Genomic DNA, 22,598 nt, shown 5'->3' on the forward strand with positions numbered 1-22,598 from the left:
ATGTTCCACATTCTCAGCCCCTCCCAAAGACCAAGCCTTTCCAGATGACTCTGAGCCGGAGGGGACGTTTCCTGAGTGAAGGTCTAGAGCACCCGTCTGCTTCTCTCCTGGGACACCCCACATCTGCCTTGTAGCACAGCTCTGTGTGCATTCACCTCCCCCGACCCTCACCATGTTGTGAGCAGGGGCCAGACCCTCCCCACCGAGGGCTGGCACACAAGGTTCACGACTGAGTGTGTGCATGAATGAGGGAATGAATGAGTCCAGGAGCCACCTTCCTAACCTTTCACAGCCAAGAGTGGGGAGCTGAGAATGAGGGGGCATTTGCCTGAGGGACAGCTTATGGGATTTTCCCAGTCCGCTCTGGGGAGATGGGTTGCGGGGTGTTCTTCCCTTTCTCAAGTCTTCTACTACCACAGCCTCTCACCCAAAGGCTTCTCCTCACACACCTTCCCACCCCTTGGGAAGCCCAGACAGAAGGAAGCAGTGTCTGCCTTAAGTGTCCCAATGGGCCCTCCCCTTCCATTACTTAGAGAAGCCCGAGGGTCCTATGTCCCCCCGTGCCTAGGCCCTACTTCCAGAACTGAACCGTGAGGGCAGGGGCCTGCCACCCCGCCCCAACAGGCTCCTTACCGTACATCTTGCCCTCGTCTGACAGGATGATCTTACGCCGGCCACAAGGGGGGTAGATGGCCAGGGCCTCCTGGAAGCTCTGCTCGATATCAGGGCTCCACACTCCCTCCGCGTCATTGTCGATGGGCTTGTCCAACGCCTGACTGCCCCCAGAGACGTTGCTCCCCTCAGGGGAGTTAGGAGGGCTCCACTCGTTGGAGGTAATGGTGCCGGCCTTGCCCTCCAAGGCTCCGCTTGGAGGAGCGCCCGTTGGACCTGTTTGGGCAGAAACCACAGCATCGGAGGAAGAACTATACGGCCATGGGACAGGGCACCCCGGGAAGTGCCCAGCCCGAGAATCAGTCGCTCTTCCTTGTTCGGCCCACAACAGCACAGAAGCTTGGAGGGAAAAGGCCAGGGACCCAGAGGAAGAGAATGAAGTGAAAGGTCTGGGAGAATCAGGAGGCCTAGAACCTCGGGCAGGTTGTTCCCCCCGTGTAGACCCCAGCTTCCCACCCTGTGGCCTAGGCGCTCTCAGAGCATAGCTCTAAGAATCCAAAGACAGGGCTGAGAGGCAGGAGACAAGGACCAAGGACCAAGAGATGTTCTGACATCAAATCAAAAAGGGGCAAATAGGATGCAAATTATTGTGCACTGTTTGTAGAAATGTAAAGTGTAACCACTACAGAAAACAGTATGGAGGTTCCTCAAAGAATTAACCATAAAACTACCGAGCAAGCCAACAATTCCACTTCTGGGTATATATCCAAAGAAACTGACAGCAGTGTCCTGAAGAGATATTTGTACACCCATGTTCACAGCAGCCTTATTCACAATAAGACAGATGAACGGATAAACCAAACGTGGTACATACACAAAAGGGAGTATCATTCAGCCTTAAAAAGGAAGAACAGTCTGTCATACGTTACAGCGTGGATGGACCTTGCGAATGTTATGCTGAATGAAAAAAGCCAACCACAGAAAGATAAATGCTGTAGGACTCCACTTATAAGATGTATCTAATAGTCAAAATCACAGACAGAAAGTAAAAGGCTGGTTCCCAGGGAGAGGAAGAAGTGGAGAATTGTTGCTTAATGGGTATACAGTTTCAGTTTTGCAAGATGAGAAAGCTGGAGATCTGCTGCACGACAACGTGAAAATTAACTTTCAATATTACCGAACTAATACACTCAAAAATGGTTATGATGATAAATCTTGTATGTTTTTTACTATAATTAAAATCTTGTATTTAAAAAAAAAGGATACAAAATAAAATGCAGGTTACCATGCTCCTATTCTATCCTCAGCTTGGGCTCTTTTAAAAAGAAGATTTTAGGGATGCCTGGGTGGCTTGGTCTTTAAGCGGCAGCCTTCAGCTCAGGTCATGATCCCAGGGTCCAAGGATCAAGCCCTGCATCAGGCTCTCTGCTCGGCAGGAGGCCTGCTTCTCCCTCTCCCACTCCCCAGGCTTGTGTTCCCTCTCTCATTTTGTCTCTCTGTCAAATAAATAAATAAAATCTTTAAAAATAAACAGATAAATAAATAATAAATAAATAAATAAAGGGAAGATTTTAGCCCTGGGAGATTCTCACATATGGGGGCTAAAGCAAGGGTGATTGGCTGGTGTCTCTAGAAGCTGACAACACAGCGCTGCCCTTTGCCACCAGCCCGAATACAGGCTGGGAGACTAAGTGCCTGCAGGCTGGCCAAGTTCCTTGCAACCTCTCCTCCCTCCAAGGTTGTACCCTCACCCACCCCTCACTCAGCTCCTCCTTTTCCTTCACTGTGGACATTGACTATACTGACACTCATACCCACCTCTTTGTGAAGAACTGTGGGGTATGTGGGGCTTCATGTACAGAGAAGGAAAAGAAAGTGAAGAATCCTCTGGAAGTCTTCTCTCAGAGCATCCTAGAGGTGAGAACTATTGCTATCTTTCTCTCTCTAAAATACATAAAATCTTAAAAAAAAAAAAAAAACCTTTTACTTTAATGGCAACAGAGTAGATAAGATGACTTGAAAACTCTCACTCTCTAAAAGAAATTTAGAAATGATAAATAAAATATAACAAATATAATACTTTTAAATGTACAGTTATCTTCAGAAGAAAGTAAACACCTAGAGGCCCCCAAATGAAAGAACTCTAAGTAAAGGAATCTGTAAATGAAAAAAATATATGTTTATAAAAAATAAAATTAAAAAAAAAAAGGAATCTGTAAATGAGCCATTACTACAAAAGCCCTGGGAGGCCGCTGGGTTTTAATAGCTACGCAGATGACAGCTTAGACCTGACAGATATGGGAAGTTGGAACTTGGAATCATACCTCAATCTTCATAGAAAAGGAAGAATACTGACAAAATATGACCAGGAAGATTATCTGTCTTGGCCTAAGTCCTAGGTAAAAAAGAGAAGAGAGGGGAAAGGGGGAGGGGAAGAGAAAGAAAAGGAAAGGAAAAAGAAGGAAAGAAAAGAAAAGAAAAAGAAAAAGAAGAGGACGCCTGGGTGGCTCAGCTGGTTAAGCAACTGCCTTTGGCTCAGATCATGATCCCAGAATCCTGGGATCAAGCCCTATATCTGGCTCCTCGCTCAGCGGGGAGCTGGCTTACCCCTACCTCTACCTGCTACTCTGCCTGCTGGTGCTCTGTCAAATAAATAAAATTCTTAGAAAGAAAGAAAGAGAGAGAGCGCGAAAGAAAGAAAGGGAGGGAGGGAAAAAGAAAACTGTCTTTCCTAAATATTTGTAACTGAAGGACTGCCTTGACCTTAAGTGGATTTGAGATTTGAGTTTTACGTTACACAGGAACTCCCAGCCAATTCATAACAATAAATAGCGGTCCATGGTTGAAAAATCTCTGACAGTCCTCACCCATATTACAGAGAATTCCCAAAGAGAAAGCCTTGCTAAAAAAAGATCTCAAAATACAAAGTTGCAACATTTAAGAAAGAGGAAACAATCTACTATGATCAATATTCAACAGGACTAGAGCCCCAAGAACTAGAGATAACTGAACTATCAGATAAAAATTATTATAGAATGGTATTTAAAATAATTACTGACTTAAACAAAGAATTGGAAACATGAGAAAGAATTAGACACTATCAAAAAACACAAAGCAGACTGGAAAAAAAACCAAATAGGACATTTAGTTACTGGAGTTAAAACTCAATGATTTTACTGAGATAAATAGCACATTAGATAGAGCTAAAGGAAGAATTAACAACCTGGAGGATGGATATGAAGATATTACTCAGAAATATATATTTTTTAATGATAAAGAGCAAAAACAATAAAATAAGGCAGTTCAACATACCTTCAATTAGCATTCCTAAAAGACAGAATACACAAAATGAAGAACATTTGAAAAGATAATGGCAAGGAAACTTTCCCGAAATAATGAAATACATGAATCTCCAATTAAGGAGCTATACTGAATCCTAATGAAGAAAAATTCCAGTAAAATCAACACATACTATCAGGACACTGCAGAATACCAAAAAGAAAGAACAGATCTTAAAAGCATCAAGAGTAAAAAAAGACAAATTACCAAAAAGGAAGAACTATGACATTAACGTATATATGGATAGTGGACTTCTCAACAGTAGCATTAGAGGACCCAAGGTTATGTCTCCAAACTGTTGAGAGAAATAGAACTGTTAACCTAAAATTAAAAGCCGAGCCAAAATATCACTCAAGAGTAAACATTAAATAAAGGCATTTTCAGACAAAGATGGAGAAAATTTACTACTAACACACCCTCACTAAAAAAAAAAAACAGGAAAGGAGGGGTTTTTAAAAGGAACATCTAGAAAAAGAAGACATTACACACATGGAAGAGGGGTGAACAAAGTAGTGGTAAAGATAAAAGTGAATCTAAACAATATTATTAACTCTTGGGCGCCTGGGTGGCTCAGTTGGTTAAGCGTCTGCCTTCGGCCTGGGTCATGATCCCAGGGTCCTGAGATCAAGCCCCGGGCATTGGGCTTCCTGCTCTGCGGGGAGCCTGCTTCTCCCTCTCGCTCTACCGCTCCCCCTGCTTGTGTGCTCCTGCTCTCTCTCTGTCAAATAAATAGATAAAATCTTTAAATAAAAGTTAACTCTATAAAAACAATTAACAATGACCATGACCAAGTCTGGTCATGCAACACCCACGTGTGCACACATGCACATGGAAGGAAAACCATGTTTCTGAACCATAACATGGGAAGAGGCATTTGCTAAAACTCAAGACCCAGTCACAATAAAAATGCTTAGCAAACTCTAGAAACAAACTTTCTTAATGTGACAGAAGATATCTTCCCAAAACCCACTGTGATGTTATGATTTATAATAAATTTGTATTTGGTCTTTGCCCCGGTTTCTAGCACAGAGTTCCTAAGACCCTTGGAATTTCCTAAGTGATAAGAGCGATAAAGGTGTCTTATTATGTGAATGTGGTGACTTTTGGAATGCAGCTAAGGATGAGGGCTGGTGGCCAGGAGAACCAACCGTGTAATCAGAGGGTTGGAACCTTTAGCCCCACACCACCAGCTCCCCTCCCAAAAAGTCCAGGGAAAGGAGAGGGACTAGAGGTTAAACTAATTGCCAATGGCCAGTGATTTAATCAATTGTGCCTATGTAATAAAGCCCATAAACACCCAGAAGGAGAGGGCTCAGAGAGCTGGTGAGCCAGTGAACACATGGAGATGTGGGGAGAATGGTACATACTTGTAGGGGGCTTGGAAGTTCCACACCCAACCCCCAACCTTGCCCTATGCCTCTCTTCTATCTGGCTGTTGCTAAGATAAAATAATCATTTCATAATCTACCAATAATCTAGCAAGTAAAGTGTTTCTCTGAATTCTATGAGCCACTCTAGAAAATCAATCGAACCCAAGGAGGCGTCACTGGAACCCCCAATCTTGCCACTGGTGTCTGGGGTTGGTGGACAGTCTTGTGGAACTAAGCTCTTAACCCGTGGGATATGATTACCTCCATGTAGACAGTGTCAGAAGTGGACTGAATTGCAGGACACTAGGCTGGTACTGGAGATTCACTAGTTGGTGTGTGACTGTCGTCCCCCCACCCCAACCCCACTCACAACTACGTTGGAAATGGTGACCAGAACTTTTACCTGTGCAACTCTTACTGATTGATTAAACACTGGAAGCATTACCTTTAAAGTCAGAGATAAGATAAAGAATGCCACTTTCAACATTTATATTCACACTGTAAAGTGTGGTTCTACCAAGAACCTAGTCAACACAGTCCTAGCCAACACAGTAGGATAAGAAAAAGAAATGAGAAGTTTCGAAGAAAAGAAGTAAACTGTCATTATAAGGCATTATGATACAAGACTGAAAGGATTTGACAAATTACAATTACATTCTCTTATACCAGAAATAAGGTATTAGACAATACAGTTTTTTAAAATATTGCATTTAGAAACAAAGTCATTATTTACCTCCTGATTAACAATAAATGAGGACTTTACAAAGAAAACGGTAACTGTTTTGAAAGACATAAAACATCTAAATAGAAGGAGAGGAAATTATGTTCATGGATGGGAAAATATCACAAAGATGTTGAATCTCTATCAAAAAAATCACGAATTCAATGGAATTATGATTAAAAATTCCACAAGGTCTTCCGCAGAACTTAACAAGCTGATTTCTAAATTATGAAGAACAAAGACCACTCTCAAGTTGTCTTAATCCACTGTCTTTACTTTTTCTTCCTTCTCTTTGGCCAGACCATTCCCTAAGTGCTTTCTTCAGGGCTCTGTCCTGACCTCTCCTTTTAAACCTACATACATAATCCCTGGGGGTTCCCCACCCATGGCTTACACCCGCACTGTGTATTTTTGACTACCAAATCTGTATGTCCTTCCTGAGTTTAGCTATATATGGCAACTGCTTACCAGGCAGCTCCAATCAGACTTCTCAAAAGCTCCTCAAATTCAACACGTCCAAAATCAAATTTTCAGCGGGACACTGAGTCAGGAAATGACACCACCAACCACCCAGAGGCCAGAAACCTAAGCATGTATTTTGACTTCTCCCTCTTATCTCCCATAAATAATTAACAACCACATCCTCTCTCCAGAAGGTCTTCCTGAAATCCCGTCTTTTCCATTTCAGAGCCCTAACCCAAGCTTTTGCTAGTGCTTCCCCCGTTGACTGTGCCAACCCCATGCAGACTGCGTGATCTCTCACTGCAGCCACAGTGAGTTTTCTAGAATACAAATGTGATCATGGGATTCCTCCACTTAAATCTTTCAATGGCTTTCCCTTGGCCTTAGATAAAATGACATGCCCCATGACAGGATTCTGTAAGGCTGATTCCTGCTCTCCTGCCACACCGCCAGGTATCTGCACCGTCCTCTTATACTCCCTTGGTTGTATCCCCCAACCCCCAAACTCCATTGTCCAAACGATACCCCTAACATGCTAAGCTCGTTCTCCACACCCAGAAGTGCTGCCTACAGCCTTCCTCCCCATCCTTCTTTCACCTAACTCCTACTCATACTGAAGGTCCAGCCACAAAATCACTTCCTCTGGGAAGATGACCCAGACCTCCAGTCTGGATTAGATCCCCTCCTCTGACCTCCAGCAGCTCCCCATGCTTTCCATAGCTGACCCCCCACCCAGCTCCAAGGAATGACTGACGTCCTTCACCGTACCTCAGATTTCACGACTGTCTTTCTCTACAAAGTCCTCAGTGCACTGCACAAAGCTGGGGAACAAATGAGGAGATATCTGCTAAGTGTCCTTTGTGAAATAATGATTTCTCCATGGGGAGAATGAGCTGTTCCATGTTTAGTGTCAGGAAACCAAAGAAAATATCAGTAAATGTCTGGACTTTGGCACACCAGAGAGAGAGCTTGAGTTTTCTGGAGGTTTGTGAAATGAAAGTGTGATGTCTAGGAGTCAAGAGACTGATTCTGGTTCCAGCGTTACAAGCAGCCGTGACAGTGGCCAAATTGGTCCATTTCTTAGTTTGGGATCTAAGGCCCGCTCTGTCTTATGGTGTCTGTTGCACACACTCCCTGTTCCAGACCCTCCACTTCCTCTAGGAGCTCTCCTAAGTAGCATTTACACATACCACACACTTTCACCTGGGGCTTTGTTCAAAGAAGGCTGGAGAACTGATCTGCCATGGCAAGATGTCCCAAATGCTGGTCAACAAGATCAGATGTTAACTAGCACGGAGCCTGACAAAGTCGGTGCTCAGTAAGAGCTGTATTGTCACCATCATTATCTACAAATAATGCCTCACGGGAAAGGTCTGAAGTCCTCAATGGACCTAACAGGCACATATATCTTAAGCCTTCGTGCCTAATACTAACTAATGTTAATTAAAGAACATTAATACTTAAAGTCTTGTATGTCCTGGCTTTAGCCCAGACTCTCTTCTGAGACCTGGCACTGAACAAAGATGAACACCCCAAGCCAGGCAGAGGGTGACAGGGAGACCGGAAAGGAGGGAAGGAAAGGAGGGAGGCCCAACGTCCCTGATACCATATGAACCCTTCTGGGTACTAGAGTGTCTGGGCCCTTCCTTCACCCGAGCTGAGCTAGACCAGCTGGCTGAAGTAAGCACCTTCCGTCCCTATAGAAGCCGGGTCCAGGGCAACCCAGCGGAACACCAGACCTGAGAACCACAGATTCATGTCAGACCCATGAGGTCTCTGAGGACCTGTACTTCATGTTCCCAAGACTGGGTCCATTCCAGGGAAGCAGGGCAGGGGGTCACCCAAGACCCCAGGCCACAGGATTTGCTACTGAAATGGAGTTGCTCCCAGCCCTGTGTGGCCCTGCTGCCCCCAGGCCAGAGCTCTCACTGGCTGGCCTCTCCCAGCCTCACCACCCACAGCCCCAGGCCTGGCAGCTGCCTCCCCTAAGCACACCTCCCACACAGCCTAGGCCTGCAGCTAGCAGAATGGAGGGTAAGCCAACACCAGCCCAGAGAAGGATGCCCACTCCTCCTACTTCCCCAAACCCTCCACAATGACCCCCGTGGGCCTGCCAGGACGAGAGCGGGAAGGGAAGACAGATGGCATAGTTAAGCCTGGGCCACGTGCCATGAACAGAGGAATAAAAATAATCCTCGGCTTGGCTTCCGGGGCCTGGCTTGGAGGCCTCTGGTTCTGCCCCCAGCCCCACCCAAAGCCCACCAGATGGCCCACCCAAAGCAAACTCCAGGCTCAAACAACACTCAGCTCCACCCTGGGGTCCCCAAATGCCAGTTACTCAGGAATTTTCAGAATGATTAGAACTTACAGGCTTTTATTAACATCTTTTTAATAAGAAGAACGATAAACTCCTCAAAAACACTTTCAGGACAGGAAGGGAACCATGATCCCCAGGTTATAAAACGGAGAAACCAAGGCTCAGGGAGGGCAAATGACTTGCCCTTGAGGAAGCAGCAGACCCAACCTCATCCCCTCTAGTCCTGTCCCCTGCCTAGTCCAGAGTTGCATCGTCAAGACTTCCATGTCCTGCTCCCAAAGCCCACCCCTTCAGGACCCTTCCAGGGCCACCAGTGATCACCAAACCCAACCCTTTTCCCACGAGCCACAGAATCCCCAAGATCCAAGTCTGCACAGCACAGCGGCTGGTCTGTGTTCACCTGCTTCCCTCCCCGGAGCTACCTGAGCACACGATTATTTCTCACACATCAGCACCTGCCCCAACTCTCCCCGCTCGATGTTGGGAATTTAGGTAGATGTTATCCTACTTTACATACGATCAGTTATCCCAGATTCCCTTTCCTCCATCAGGAATCTACCACTCATTTCCTTTTACCACAAAATCTTTGAACTTGTTGAGGGTCAACCCATGTTATAACCTCCTCCCTGTACTCCTGACCCCAAATCAGAAATGATGGACTGAAACTCAGAAGGTTTCTCAGACTCAACTGGTGTCATCCGGTGTTAGGGAGAGATGGTTCAAAAGGGGCCTGAATCTCCTGCCCAATTATAGGTAGCAACGGTTCTCTCTGTCCTTCCAGTCCCAGCTCACATTCCAAGAGCTCTGGAATCCAAGTAAAGGTTCCAACTATATCAGGCTCCTCCTGACCTATGATGCCTCAGCATCTGATGCTTCCCCCCTGGGGCCCTCGGAAAGAACAACCACCTTCATCCCAACAGCTCCTCAACTGGGAAGCTGGGAGGAAAGAGAAAACAGGATTTCCTTCCAGGGGATCCGTTCTAATCTTCCACTACAGGAGTCTCAAAGGGATAAAGACAGAGGAGGCATGGGGAGTAACTAACGTAATTCAGGGTGGGAGCAGGTCCCCTTCTGCCTCAATCCGGGAACACGAGGTCCTTCCGGCTGGCAGACTTATCTGCAAGGCCTGGTTACCAAGACCGGAGGAGTTACGACTCCTCACCCCAGGTACTTTGCCCAGTCCAGCAGAGCTGCGGCCACAGACCATCTCCATTGGATGGAACGTGGCTCTCCGGTATCAACACATTATCGAGTGGAGACGCAAACGGCCCCTCCCATCATTACCTTGGCTTTCCTACTGGACTAGACTTTGGAGACTGGGCCCAATCATATAAGTGCCGAAAGGTGCTGTGCACGCTGAAGCACAAGTACAACTACAGATCTCCATGCAAACTCCCCGACTTGGGGCGCTGGGGTATCTCGAAGCCTTCATTGCCCTGACCTCATTTCTTAGTAAGAGCAGGAGGGAAAATCAGGATCCGTGGACCCCAGACTCATTCCCACTCTCCCCTCCAGCCCCCTTGGACTCGTCAGCAGCCCCTGAAGCCTGAGTTTACATACACTGTTTTCCTGTTTAGGGTGGACCTCCTTCCCGACACCAGTCCATTAACAAACATCTGCTGGGGGTGGGAAAACCTGGGGGAGGTCATTCAACCACGGGCTGAGCAAGGCCTGAGGATGTGCCGTATGACACGGTGACTAGAGCTGGTAATGCTGTACTGTGTAACTGAAAGCTACCGAGAGTAGAATTTAAATGTTCTCACAAAAAGAAAGACATGGGGGCACCTGGGTGGCTCGGTGGGTTAAAGCCTCTGCCTTCAGCTCAGGTCATGATCCCAGGTCCTGGGATCGAGCCCCACATCGGGCTCTCTACTCAGCAGGGAGCCTGCTCCCCCTCTCTCTCTGCCTGCCTCTCTGCCTACCTGTGATCTCTGTCAAATAAATAAAATCTTGAAAAAAAGAAAAAAAAAAGAAAGACGTGAAAAGGCAGATGTGCTCATTAACTAGCTGAGGGGATCCTTTCACCATGTGAATGGGTACCAAATCACCACAATGCATACTGAAGATATCTTATGATTTTCATTTCATTTCATTGACCCCAGTAAAGCTGAAATTTAAAAAAAGAACTATACTTTTAAAAAAAAAAACCATCTGAGTAGCTATTCTTGGACTATACTCTGGGGAAAGGGGTTCGGGCCCTCAGGGGGTTTAGAATTTAGATGGGGGACAGGAGGCTAAGTGCACAGTGTGAGTGGATCGCTGGATCAGGTACACGGCACGCAGCTCAAGCTGAGGTCTACCTGTGCCCAGACAGGCTCCCTGGCCCGGGCCACAGAGGCCTTAGGTTTCTACCATGTACTGCCTGAACTGCTCACTGGGCCGCTGCAGAGCTCTCTGTCCTCCATCCTAAGCTGATGTCTTCTTGCCATCAATAGCCAGAGATGTCTGAGGATCAGGTCCAATTTACATCCCCCAAGGTGCCTGGAAGACTGGCTGCTTTGTTGTAAGGGAGAAGACCGGAACACAAAAAGAGGAAGAGAGGAGAACCCTCCTCCAGGCAAGGGCTGGGTCATGGGGTGGGGGGAAGTCCCACCTCCCCAATACACAGTACCGCCTCCTACCCCAGCACATGGCCCCTGTGTACTGGGCAGATGACCTGCTAGACAAGTTCAGGGGGTCCAGCACTCATGGGAGGGAGGCCCAGCTGTCAAGGAAGTATCAGGACACTGAGGCACAGACACTCTGCTCACCGAAGAGAGAACTGTTCTCACATTAAGACGTAAGACTAGGAGGTACCATTTCACATACACACTCGGCACCTGGTGCTGGGCTGAGGCCCTGACGAGATCTCCACCACCCTCCCCATACTCATTGCAGATGATGACACTGGGGGTACCCCAGGGGCAGCGCCACGCCCAAGCTCCAAGTCCTGAAGGGGCGAGGTTCAGTCCCTTCCCCTCAGCGAGCCACCCTCGCCCACCACAGGGCTGCCTGGACCTCTTTGCCAGTGGTTCTGTGGACCACAGAAACATAGCACAATGTCCACATTGTTCTGTGGACAATCAGACTACAGCAGGGGGAAGTGGTCTGAGTCCATAGCATGCAGGTTCCCCAGCCACAAAGACCCCTCCTGCCTATTTTCCTGCCTAAACCCATTACGGCTTTAGCCCTCGGAGTCCTCCATTCATTCACTCACAGCCGTCTACTGAGCACCTGCTGTTGCCAGGCATCAGGTACAAGGTCACAAATGACACAGTCCTGCTCTCAGCACCCTTCAGCCTCGTGGGGGTGGGTGTCCAGCGTTCCCCGATAAGAGGCAAGGACAGTCTATCCTAGTTCACGGAACAGTCACAGGTCCTGTGTGTACACATGGGCCAACTGACACTCGGAAGCCCGAGAGCCACACCCGCGGCGCTCCCGTGGTCACGCGCAGACACGCACGCGCTGCCCCCCGCAAGGGCGTGAGCGGCCGCAGCAGGCCCTCCCAGGACGTGGAGCAAGGCTGCACTCTGCCTTCAGGCTCCCTTGCTCACGCTATAAACAAGGGGCCTCTGCACCATCTCTTCCGTGCCACCTGGTTGGCACGTCTGTGCCGTCTGTGCTCTCTGTCCCGAATGCGCGGTGGAAGACGGCCCCCAGGCGCAGGGGTGTGGCGCTGGCCCATGTCCCGAAGCGCGTGACTTACAGTGCCGTGGGCTGTGAGGTCAACGGTAATCCGTCAGTAACGTCTATGAGAGAAATGAGGTGTCTCTGACCAGAAACACTAAAACAGCGGTTGTGAACGAATCAGCTGAAAACTGTGCTAGCGGCTCCCAGGGACCTCAGCCCCGTCCCCGAGGCGCACGGTCTAGCGCCCACTCACCCAGGACGCGCGGCGACAGGACAGAAGGGCACGAGTCTGGAGAATCAAGCACCCGGGAGGGGAACACACTCGGCGATTGTCAATGACTACCTTGGGGGCGGGGCAGGACGTTCACAGACCCAGAGCTCAAGGCACCGGGAACACAACAGCTGACGGAGACAGGAATGTCAAAAGGTGGAACCAACCCAAATGGCCATCAACTGGTGAACGGGCACACAAAATGTGGCAAATGCACACTGTGGAATATTACTCAGCCTCAAAAAAAACGAATCAAGTTCTGACACATGCTGCAACACGGATGAACCCAGAAAACATTCCATTACGTGAAATAAGCCAGTCACAAAATGATAATTATTTTATGCGTCCAATTACTTCATGCTTTTTTTTTTTTTAAGCACACCAGGAGATAGAGTGGGGGGAAGATGTGGGCAGTGAAGGGGACTGAGGGACCTGGGCCCAAAACAGGAGACACAGGAAAATGACCTATTTATAGCTGAATATGAAAATGAAAAGAAATGAAAAGCCAAGAAAGCAGCATTTGGGTCACGGGCAGCAAGTCCTCAGGGATGAGAGGAAAGAGGAAGCAAAGGAGAAAACACCCGGAGAAATGGACCGCCGTGGGCTGAGCTGAGCCTTGTACTCAGCTGTACAAAACTGGCCCCAGTGGGACTTCAGACGGCTGGCCAGGGCTTGCTGGAGGCCTGAAGAAATCCATGTATATAACAAGTATACAGAACACATTTTTATTATAAAATATAATAAAACCACACAAAGCCTAGCTGTCCCAATCCCACCTAGAACAGCCGCCCCAGCAGGGCCTCCTCCTCTGCTCACACACGAGGCTCTGGGGAAAGCACACACCGGGCCCTGTCCACTGGGAAGAAGCTTCGGTCATGTGACCTGAAGGGCGCTCTACCTCTTAGCAGCTGTGTGGCTGGTCAGGAACGTGTCTAACCTCCCCCAAGCTTCTGATCTCTCATACCAGGAGAAGAAGACTGTCCTGCAGAGATGAAAGGCAGAGGCAAGACAGGTCAGAAACTCAGACCACAGTGCATGGGTCTGCACCACCCACCACCTCACTGACCCTGCAGGGTGAAGACACTTACCACACCTTGTTCTTGACAGGACAGTGGTGGGGAGGGGTAAGAGAAAAGGCAAAGGAGGACCCCACCACCCCATCAGCGTGTCATGAGGAACCTGCCACAGAGAGCCAACCTGCCAGGCCAGGAGAGGGGTGCTGTGGAGCAGAGGTGCCCGCCTGGGCTCAGGAGTCAGAGGCCGGCTCAGATCCTGGCTGGGCCTCCAACTGGCCAATGTCTCTGGGCAAGCTATTGACCTCTCCAGGCCTGTCCCCGCAAATACATTCCAGAGGTAGTAATGCTATCTCCTCATGGGACTGTTGTGAGGACTCAGTTCAATCCTGTCTCCCACGTGCAGGCACAGCAGCTGGCTCTTGGGAGGGCTCCTCGAACATTCGTGGTTTTTGGCAGAATGATGGAGGGGGCTAAGGGAGGAAGGGAGGATTCCCTCTGGGGAGCAGTGGAGAGGAAAGGGGCAGGAGGAAGGAGGGGCACAGAAGCAGGCGGTGGGAGGAGCCTCAGCAGGGAGGGGCAGTCGGTAACTCAGAGTTGAAGAGGATACAGAATGATACAGCCCCGAGCCCTCCACCCATTCCCCAGGACCCCCAACCCCGGGAGGGCAGCAGGGTAAATGAGGACAGGGATCCAGCTTCCCAGGAGCTAGACCTGGGCTCTGCCCCAGCCACCCCTTCCAAGCAGCCAGGGATGTGGGCGTCAGTGGGCCCGGCCCTAATATATCCAGGAAGTGGGTCACAGCAGGTGGGTGTCCACCACCTCCTCTCACCACCCCACCCCAGGGCTGGCCCCGGAGCCACTCAAGGGGCCGAGGAAGTGGTGAAGGGGCTTTGGGCACAGTGCCTGCACAGAAGCCCCTGCAAACAGGGTCTCGAAGGAAGGCAAACCTGGCTCCAGGCTCAGCCTGGCCACAGACTCCCCTCCCCTGTCGGGACCTCAGTGCCCCCACTCACACAAAGAAAAGGTAGGAAAGTGGAGTATTGTTCAGAGATAAAAAGAAATGAGCTATCAAGTGTCTAAAAGACACGGAGAAATCTTACAGGGATCTCGCTAAGTGCAAGCCAACCTGAAAGGCTGCCTACACGCTGTGTGACCACAACCACGGGACGTTCTGGAAAAGGCAGCAGCACAGACACAGGAGAAGATTGCGGAGGGATACATGGAGTGCGGGACTTTTAGGACAGTGAAACTGTTCAGTACAATACTGTAAGAGTGCACACATGACATGCGCATTTGTCAAACCACAAAACGCACACTTGAAGAGTGAACTCAAATGTAAACCGGGGACTCCAGTTACAAACCACAGATCTATACTGGCTCACCAGCGTGGCTACGATGCTGAACCAGTACAAGACGTCAACAAGAGGAGTAAGCAAGCAGGGAGAAGGGAAGACACTCCGTATTTCCTGTTCAATTCTTCTGTAAACCCAACCCTGCTTTAAAAGTAATAATAATAATAATGATGATGATGATGATGATGATGGTGATAATAAAGGCATGAGATGGGTGAGGCTATTATTTTTTGTTTATTTTTAAGATGGGGAGAGTGAGACTTGCACTTTTTTCTCCCTGGGGCCTTTCTTCCAGATTCCAAAATAAAGCAAAGGTCACGGAAGTTCTAGAGAGGCAAAAGTACTGAACCAAACTACTTGACTTCACTTTAAGTGCGCCTGTCCTGTGAAAATTCAGATCTCAAAGTAGATCCCAGAACTTGGGCGTCTTTGCCTAACGCGCCTTGCCACTGAGTCCCGTCCAACAGTGATGCCCCCCGGACGCTGCCTGAACCGATTACTCCCAGGAGCCCAGTGTGCTCTCAACAAAGACTTGCCTTCCCCAGCCCAGTCAGCAGCTCCCACAGACCCCTGACTATACCCCACCCTGCCAGGACCCAAGGGTGTGCCCACACTGGGCCCCCAAGCAGCATGAGGCACCGGGGAGGAGGGGCCTCTGGGGGCACACCGTGTTCAGGCAGGGCCAGGCATGAGCTCTCAGCTCTGGGGAACAGCCCCAAGGTCCAGAGCACCAGGGAGCTGCAGGGAACCTACAGGGCTCCTGCAGGCCTCTCTCCACCCCCAGGCCTCAGTCATCTCTGGAAAAGGCCTTCCTCTGGCAAGAATGGAGGCTCCAGCATGTGGACAGCTGCCAGGACACCGGCACAAGGAACAGGCTGGCCTGGACTTGGACAAGAGGCAGGACGCAGCACCTTTTCTACCGTAGGTCACCTTTCATAGAAGGTTCCTCTGCCTTGGCGCCCCTCTGCCTGGACAGGGACAGAGACGCAGATTGCAATGCTCTGGAGATTCTAATGGCCCAGAACCCTCAGACCCTAGGCTGAGGTTACCAACACAGAGGACCCACCCTGACCCAGAAATCTCACCACACGGATTCTCTCTTGCACCAGCCACACGCCTACCCAGCGGCTTACTCTGAGGGCCCAACAATCACCCCACCTCCCATTCCAGAATACACGGTCATCCGGTTTGGTAACGAGGCCTCGTGAATGGTTGGAACCAGACTGGGCACAAGCATCTGTTGTTTTGGATGGGGCTGGCCCAGCTTGGGCCGGGGGCCATGAGCAGAAAACCAGGTACTCAGCAAAGCAAGAAACCACCTGTACCTCCTATTCGGAAGCATACTTGAGGGCAGGTGCTCAGCCAGGAAAAGAACTTCATAGAAGACCCTGTTCCCTCCTCCTCCTCTCTACTTTCACATAGGTCATTCCCCAGGTGTTCCCCACCCCTGGAAGAAAGGCCAAGGCTCAGGACACCAAACTCTTTCCTTGTTCTGAGTCCCTCACACCCACTGTCTTCTTGTGGAGATTTCCTCCTTAAGTGAATTTTCTCCAAAAATGTGTAAATCACACGTCCAACAAGGGACTTGTATCCAGAACACTAAAGAACTCTCAAAATATAACCAACAAAAGAAAAAACAGGTGAAAGATTTGGATAGGCGTTTCAGCAAAGAAGTTGTAAAAATGGCAAATAAGCACACACATAAAAATGTTCAACTAAAACCACCATGAGATGCCACTACACCCCTACTAGAATGTCAAAGACAGAACCAAGAAGAAAGTGGGCGATACCAAACGCTGCTAAAGATACAGAGCTCCAGAGCTCTCCTGTGCGGCTGGTAGAAATGCAGAGTGGTGCGCTTGCGCAGAAAGCTAGGCACGTACGTCTTAACCCACCATACATATACCACCATGTGACCCCACGATCCCACTCCTTGCTCTTTATCCAAGAGAAATGAAAGCCTGTATTCACACAGAAACCCATACACCAATGTTCACAGCAGCTTTATTCAAAATCAACAAAGGCTGGAGACAGCCTAAAGGCCTTCCACCAGTGACGGGGTAAGCACACGGCAGGATCTCTGCATGATGGACTACTATGCAGCAATAAAAAGGGACAAGCTACTCTTAATCTCAGGAAGCAAACTGAGGGCTGCTGGGGAGTGGCAGGGAGGGATGGGGTGGCTAGGTGATGGACGTTGGGGAGGGTATATGCTATGCTATGGTGAGCGCTGGGAACTGTGTAACCCTGACGATTCACAGACCTGTATCCCTGAAGCAAATAATACATTACACGTTAATAAAAAAAGGAACAAGATATTGATGCCCAGAACTGGATGAACCAAGGCTCCGCGCTGAGTGAAACACAGAGACACCACAGCTACACACTGTATGAGTCCACCTGATATTCTCGAAAAGGCACAATGACAGGAGTGGACAGATCTGTGTTGTCAGGGGACGGGCATGGGGTGGGACAGGGGGATGGAGACAGATGGACAGACAACAAAGGGGTGTCAGCCTGAGGGTCTCTTTGAGGGAGAGGGAGCCATTCTGTATCTTGACTGTGCTGGGGGATACCCAACACTTTGCATTTGTCAAAACCCACAGAACTGTACAGAAAGAAACCCGCAGAAACTGTACAGAAAGAGTAAATTTTGCTCTATGTGAACTTATCTATGTGATAAGTTTTTTAAAAAGTCCTCCTCAATTTGCCCAGAGGACCTGGCTCAAATCTACTTCACTCCTAAAGCTTAGTTATCTCCCTTCCCCTAATTTTATGACCATGACTCTGAAATCACCATTTTTCTTATCTTCTCACCTGTATCTCTCTCTGTTTCTCCCCCTGCCACCTTTTGCTCCCGCTCACACACACTCGCTCTTGTGAGCGCACACACACAGGCAGAGCTGTCGAAACCCTACCCATCCTTCAAAGCCAGCTCAAGTGCCTCCTCCTCTGAGAAGCCTTCCCTGACCCCTCCCAGCCCCATCAAATGAATCACTTTTTCCAGACATCCCCTAAGCACTAGTTCGGGCGTCTAACCCGCCCTTCTTTACTCTCGCAGGTCTTCAGTGTCTGCTACTCAGACTGTCTCCCCTGCTGGACTGCAAGCCCCTGGAGGACAGGGACCAGGTCTTCTGTTCCACATTTCTACCGCTGCCACCTGGCACAATGTCAGGCACACCGTGGGTGCTCTGTGACCCCTGTGGAGTGGCTGAGGGCAGGTGCAGGTGGAGGGGGCCGATGCCAACATAGGCATGCTGGCAGTGCCGGGGTTGGCAGAGCTCTGAGGAGGGTATCGGAAGCCACCGATAGAGCTCTGCTTCCTCTCTTGCATAAGCAGCACAACTATTGCTTAAACCTCCAAGTGCTGGAAGTGACCTCACCCCCATTCCAACATGACGTCATGCAGTTTACGACGGAGCATTTCGGAGGGTGCTTTTGACTCTTCCGTGCCACCCAGCACAGTTCCAAGCCTCAAGCAGGACACACCTGTTGCTGGATTGGAACCTGTCTTATCATAGGGATGCTGACATTTCTTCTCACTTCCAGAAGGCGGGCCTCCTTTTCAGCAACAGTAGATTAGGTTCATCTGATCTGAAGGCAATTTCATTACATAGAACTACTGGCTTAGAGGCACGGCCTACCTAACACAGGGAAACTCCTGGACTGGGTTCTTCCCAGCATATCCCTGGCCTCTTCCTCTTACAAACTTAGCCCGTCAAGAGTTTAAGGACCATTTATGGGTCATTTATTTGATGGACACTTACATAGATAGTGTTTAGTATGTGCCAGGTAAAAAACTAAGCTTATCACAAATATTAACTAATTTAATCTTCACATTAACCATATGAAGTTGGTTCCATAATAATACTGGCAGAGGGGGAGAGTAAGACACAGTGCGGTTAGAGAACTTGCCCAAGGCCACATAGCTTGATAACTGGCAGAAAAGGGATTCAAACCCAGGCAGGCTGGCTGTAAATCTGTACTGCCCAAACACTAGCCACCACCCACATGTGGCCACTGAGCCCTTGAAAAGCAGCTGGTCCAAACTGAGATATGTTGTTAAGTGTCAAATGCACCCTCGATTCCCAACACTTTGTACAAAAAAAATACAAACTATCTCATTAATTTTTTTTTACTATCAATAGCATATTTAAACAATAATATTTAAGACAGTTGTTCGATATGTTATCAAAATTCATTTTACCAATTTCTTTTTTTTTTAAGATTTTCTTTATTTAGTTGACAGAGAAAGAGAGCACTAGCAGGGGGAGCGGCAGGCAAAGGGAGAAGCAGGACTCCATCCCAGGACCCTGCGATCATGACCTGAGCTGAGGGCAGATGCTTAACAGGCTGAGCCACCCAGGCATCCCTTCTTATTACATTTTTTAATTTTTTTTCAAGTGTGGAACCCACTTATTTTTAATAGTGGGGAGCATTTTTTTTTAAGATTTTATTTATTTACTTATCAGAGAGAGTGTGAGTGAGCACAAGCATGGGGAGCAGGGGATCCGGAGAGGGAGAGGGAGAAGCAGGCTCTCTGCTGAGCAGGGGCTTGATCCCAGGACCTTGAGATCATGACCTGCCAAAGGCAGTTGCTTAAATGACTGAAGCACCCAGGCGTCCCTCCTTTTACTTCTTAAAAGTGGCTCCTAGAGAACTTAAAACTACTTATCTGGCTTACATTATATTTCTTTTTTCCTTTTTTAAAAGATTTTATTTATTTGAGAGAGATCACAAGTAGGCAGAGAGGCAAGCAGAGGCGGGGAGGGGAAGCAGACTCCCCGCTGAGCAGAGAGCCTGATGCAGGGCTCAATCCTAGGACCCTGGGATCATGACCTGAGCCAAAGGGAGAGGCTTAACCCACTGAGCCACCCAAGCGCCCCTTTTTTCCTTTTTTTGAAGATTTTATTTATTCATTTGAGAGATAAATATGCATGAGCAGGGGGAGAGGCAGTGGGAGAGGGAGAAGCAGACACCCCACTAAACCAGCAGTCCAACTCGGGACTCGATCCCAAGACCTGGAGATCATGACCGGAGCCAAAGCAGATGCTCAACCTTCCAAGCCGTCCAGGCGCCCCTACACTATATTTCTATTAGGCAGAATGGCTCTGGAGTGTGTGCTTGTGGCCACTACCCACCTTCCCCTGCCCCAGCCTCACACCTGGGAGGTGTGCGTGATGGGAGCCAGGCAGGAGCTCCCACAGCTCCCCATGTTGTCTCCTCCAACTCCTCAGACACGGCCACTACCCACCCCACAGTCTCTCAGCCTTGCCTCCAGCTCCAGAGAGTTTATCTTTACCTCCTCCCAGCAGGAATCCCAGAAGCACAAGGTGGGAAAATCCCTCCCTCATAGCCTAGGGCAAGCCCCACCTGCTGTCCAGGGCCACGTGGAGGCAGCAGAAGCCCTGGAGGCACCATTTCCCACTCACTAGGGAAACCTCTCCTCCAAAGCACCTCCAGCAAGCTCTATGTGTATCATCCTGCATCATGAATTCCCATGTGGGCCATGCAGTGCCACGGAGTGAAACGGACTTCAGGTCATACAGACCCGAACAGCCTTGCTGCAAAGAGGGCCTTCCCTCTGGCCCTGAGATATGACAGCAACCTGAGGGCAGGACAGGTTCTACCCCCCCCAACCCCCCCTCTACTAAGACACTGACAGTAACCACAAGCTCAGTACTTAATAGGTCAGGTTGTACTCACCTCAAAACCAGACGTGGCTCCCAATGTGGCCAGAGCACCCCAGAGCTTCCCGGACTAGGGTTCTTGACACAGACCCCGCCAACCCACTAGCCCACACAGGCTCCAGGTTTAACAGGGCAGTGGGAAGAGTCAGTTTGACCTGGGTTCAAACTCCAACCCCAGAATTAATCTCTGTGTAATTTTCCTCCTCTTCTGTAGAGGTTAAAAAACAAAACAAAATCAAACCAGCAAACCCTATCTCATGGGGCTGCCATGAAAATTAAACACGGTGATACAGGCAGAAATTTCTAGAACTGGCACCTGATAGGCACTTAATAAATGCTCGTTTCCCTTCCCCTTCCTTCATCAGCCAAAGTCCCAAGTTTTTCTCCCCCAAGAATTGATAGTAAGTTTCTATTCTGTACATACTTAAATGCAGGATTTTATATTTAAATCTTTTTTAGTTCATCTTGAGAGAACGATACAGATTTAGCATTACTCAATGTCAAGTAATTTTTTAATGGCTAAAAATTGAACACAACTTACAAAAACATTTGATATGGGGCGCCTGGATGGCTCAGTCAGTTAAGCGTCCACCTTTGGCTCAGATCGTGATCTCAGGATCCTGGGATCGAGTCCCGCATCAGGCTCCTTTTTCAGCGAGGAGCCCACTTCTCTCCCTGCCTGCTGCTACCCGTTTGCGTGCTGCCATATAAATAAATAAAATCGTTTTTAAAAAGCGGGGAGGAGGCACCGGGGTGGCTCAGTCGGTTAAACATTCACCTTCGGCTCAGGTCATGATCTCAGGGTCCTGGGACTGAGCCCCGAATGGGGTTCCCTGCTCAGTGGGGAGCCTGTTTCTCCTTCTCCCTCTGCTACTCCCCCTGCTTGTACTTAAAAAAATTAAAAAATTAAAAAGCAATTCAATTCTTTAAAAAAAAAAGTTTGGTAGTGTGCAGTTAAAGAAATTAAGGTGTATTCATATAAGGTAATATTATCCAGATCCTTATAATTATGCCTTTAAAATTATTTTTTATGATACGGGATATTACTTACTATATAGTATTCAGGAAGAATAAAACAGGATAGAGTATAATTCCAATTATATTAATATATATCAATTTATTTGCATAAACATAAATTTGGAGGGATATATGCCAAAATATTAACCATGCTCATCCTTGATTTGTGGCATTATGTACCTTTTTTCCTTCTTTAATTTACAAAAGTTTTCTACAACGAGCATGTATTAATCTTAACAGAAAAAAATGGTTTTTCGTCTCCTGTTTCTGCTTAATCTCAGCATTTAGACAATTAAGATGACTTTGAATCCTGGTTCTGTCCTCCTTGCTTGCTGTCCTAGACACCCACAGAACTGACAGAGGACAAAGCCAAAATAAGAGCCTCATGGCCTATCACTGGAGACCTCCACCTCCCCCCTCGCCCCCCCACAACGGCGACGTGAGCTCAGTATGAGCAGCCAGGGTGGCCCTTCCACTAGCTACAAATCCACATCACTGCTGCAGCAGCCCAAACCTATTCATTTCTCTTGGACCCAAGAAAAATCATGAGACTCCACGTCCTTTCTAAGCATTCCGCCAACCTCAACGAGATGATGTTTCCAAGACTTGGTGGGGTGACCGTGTCAGCGAGCAGTTCTCTCAATGCCATTTTGGAGTCCCTTCGTCAATAAGAAGCTTACCAGCCTGCCATTTCCAGTTCTTGCCCACATGAAGGAAAAATGGTAACAGCAGTTATCATTGTGCCCCCGCCACCTCCCCCTCCAATTTCACAGGGCCCCTCCCCAGATCCTAGAGAGAGTCTCTGCTTAACGCCTACAGCGG

The 22,598-nt window shown here is 48.5% G+C and overlaps 1 protein-coding gene across 1 annotated transcript in view; it reads right to left on the reverse strand.

Annotated features, from left to right (window-relative positions):
- The window catches only part of TEAD4 (TEA domain transcription factor 4), a 61,843-nt gene that overhangs the window by 33,460 nt on the left and 5,785 nt on the right, over nucleotides 1-22,598 (reverse strand). Inside the window, exon 3 of the mRNA XM_032874341.1 lies at nucleotides 634-888. Within this exon, the coding sequence (XP_032730232.1) occupies nucleotides 634-888 (255 nt within the window). The remainder of the gene's footprint in view (nucleotides 1-633; nucleotides 889-22,598) is intronic.

The sequence above is a fragment of the Lontra canadensis genome, unplaced genomic scaffold (assembly GCF_010015895.1).
Source record: "Lontra canadensis isolate GAN:19392208 unplaced genomic scaffold, GSC_riverotter_1.0 scaffold53, whole genome shotgun sequence".
Taxonomy (NCBI): domain Eukaryota; kingdom Metazoa; phylum Chordata; class Mammalia; order Carnivora; family Mustelidae; genus Lontra; species Lontra canadensis.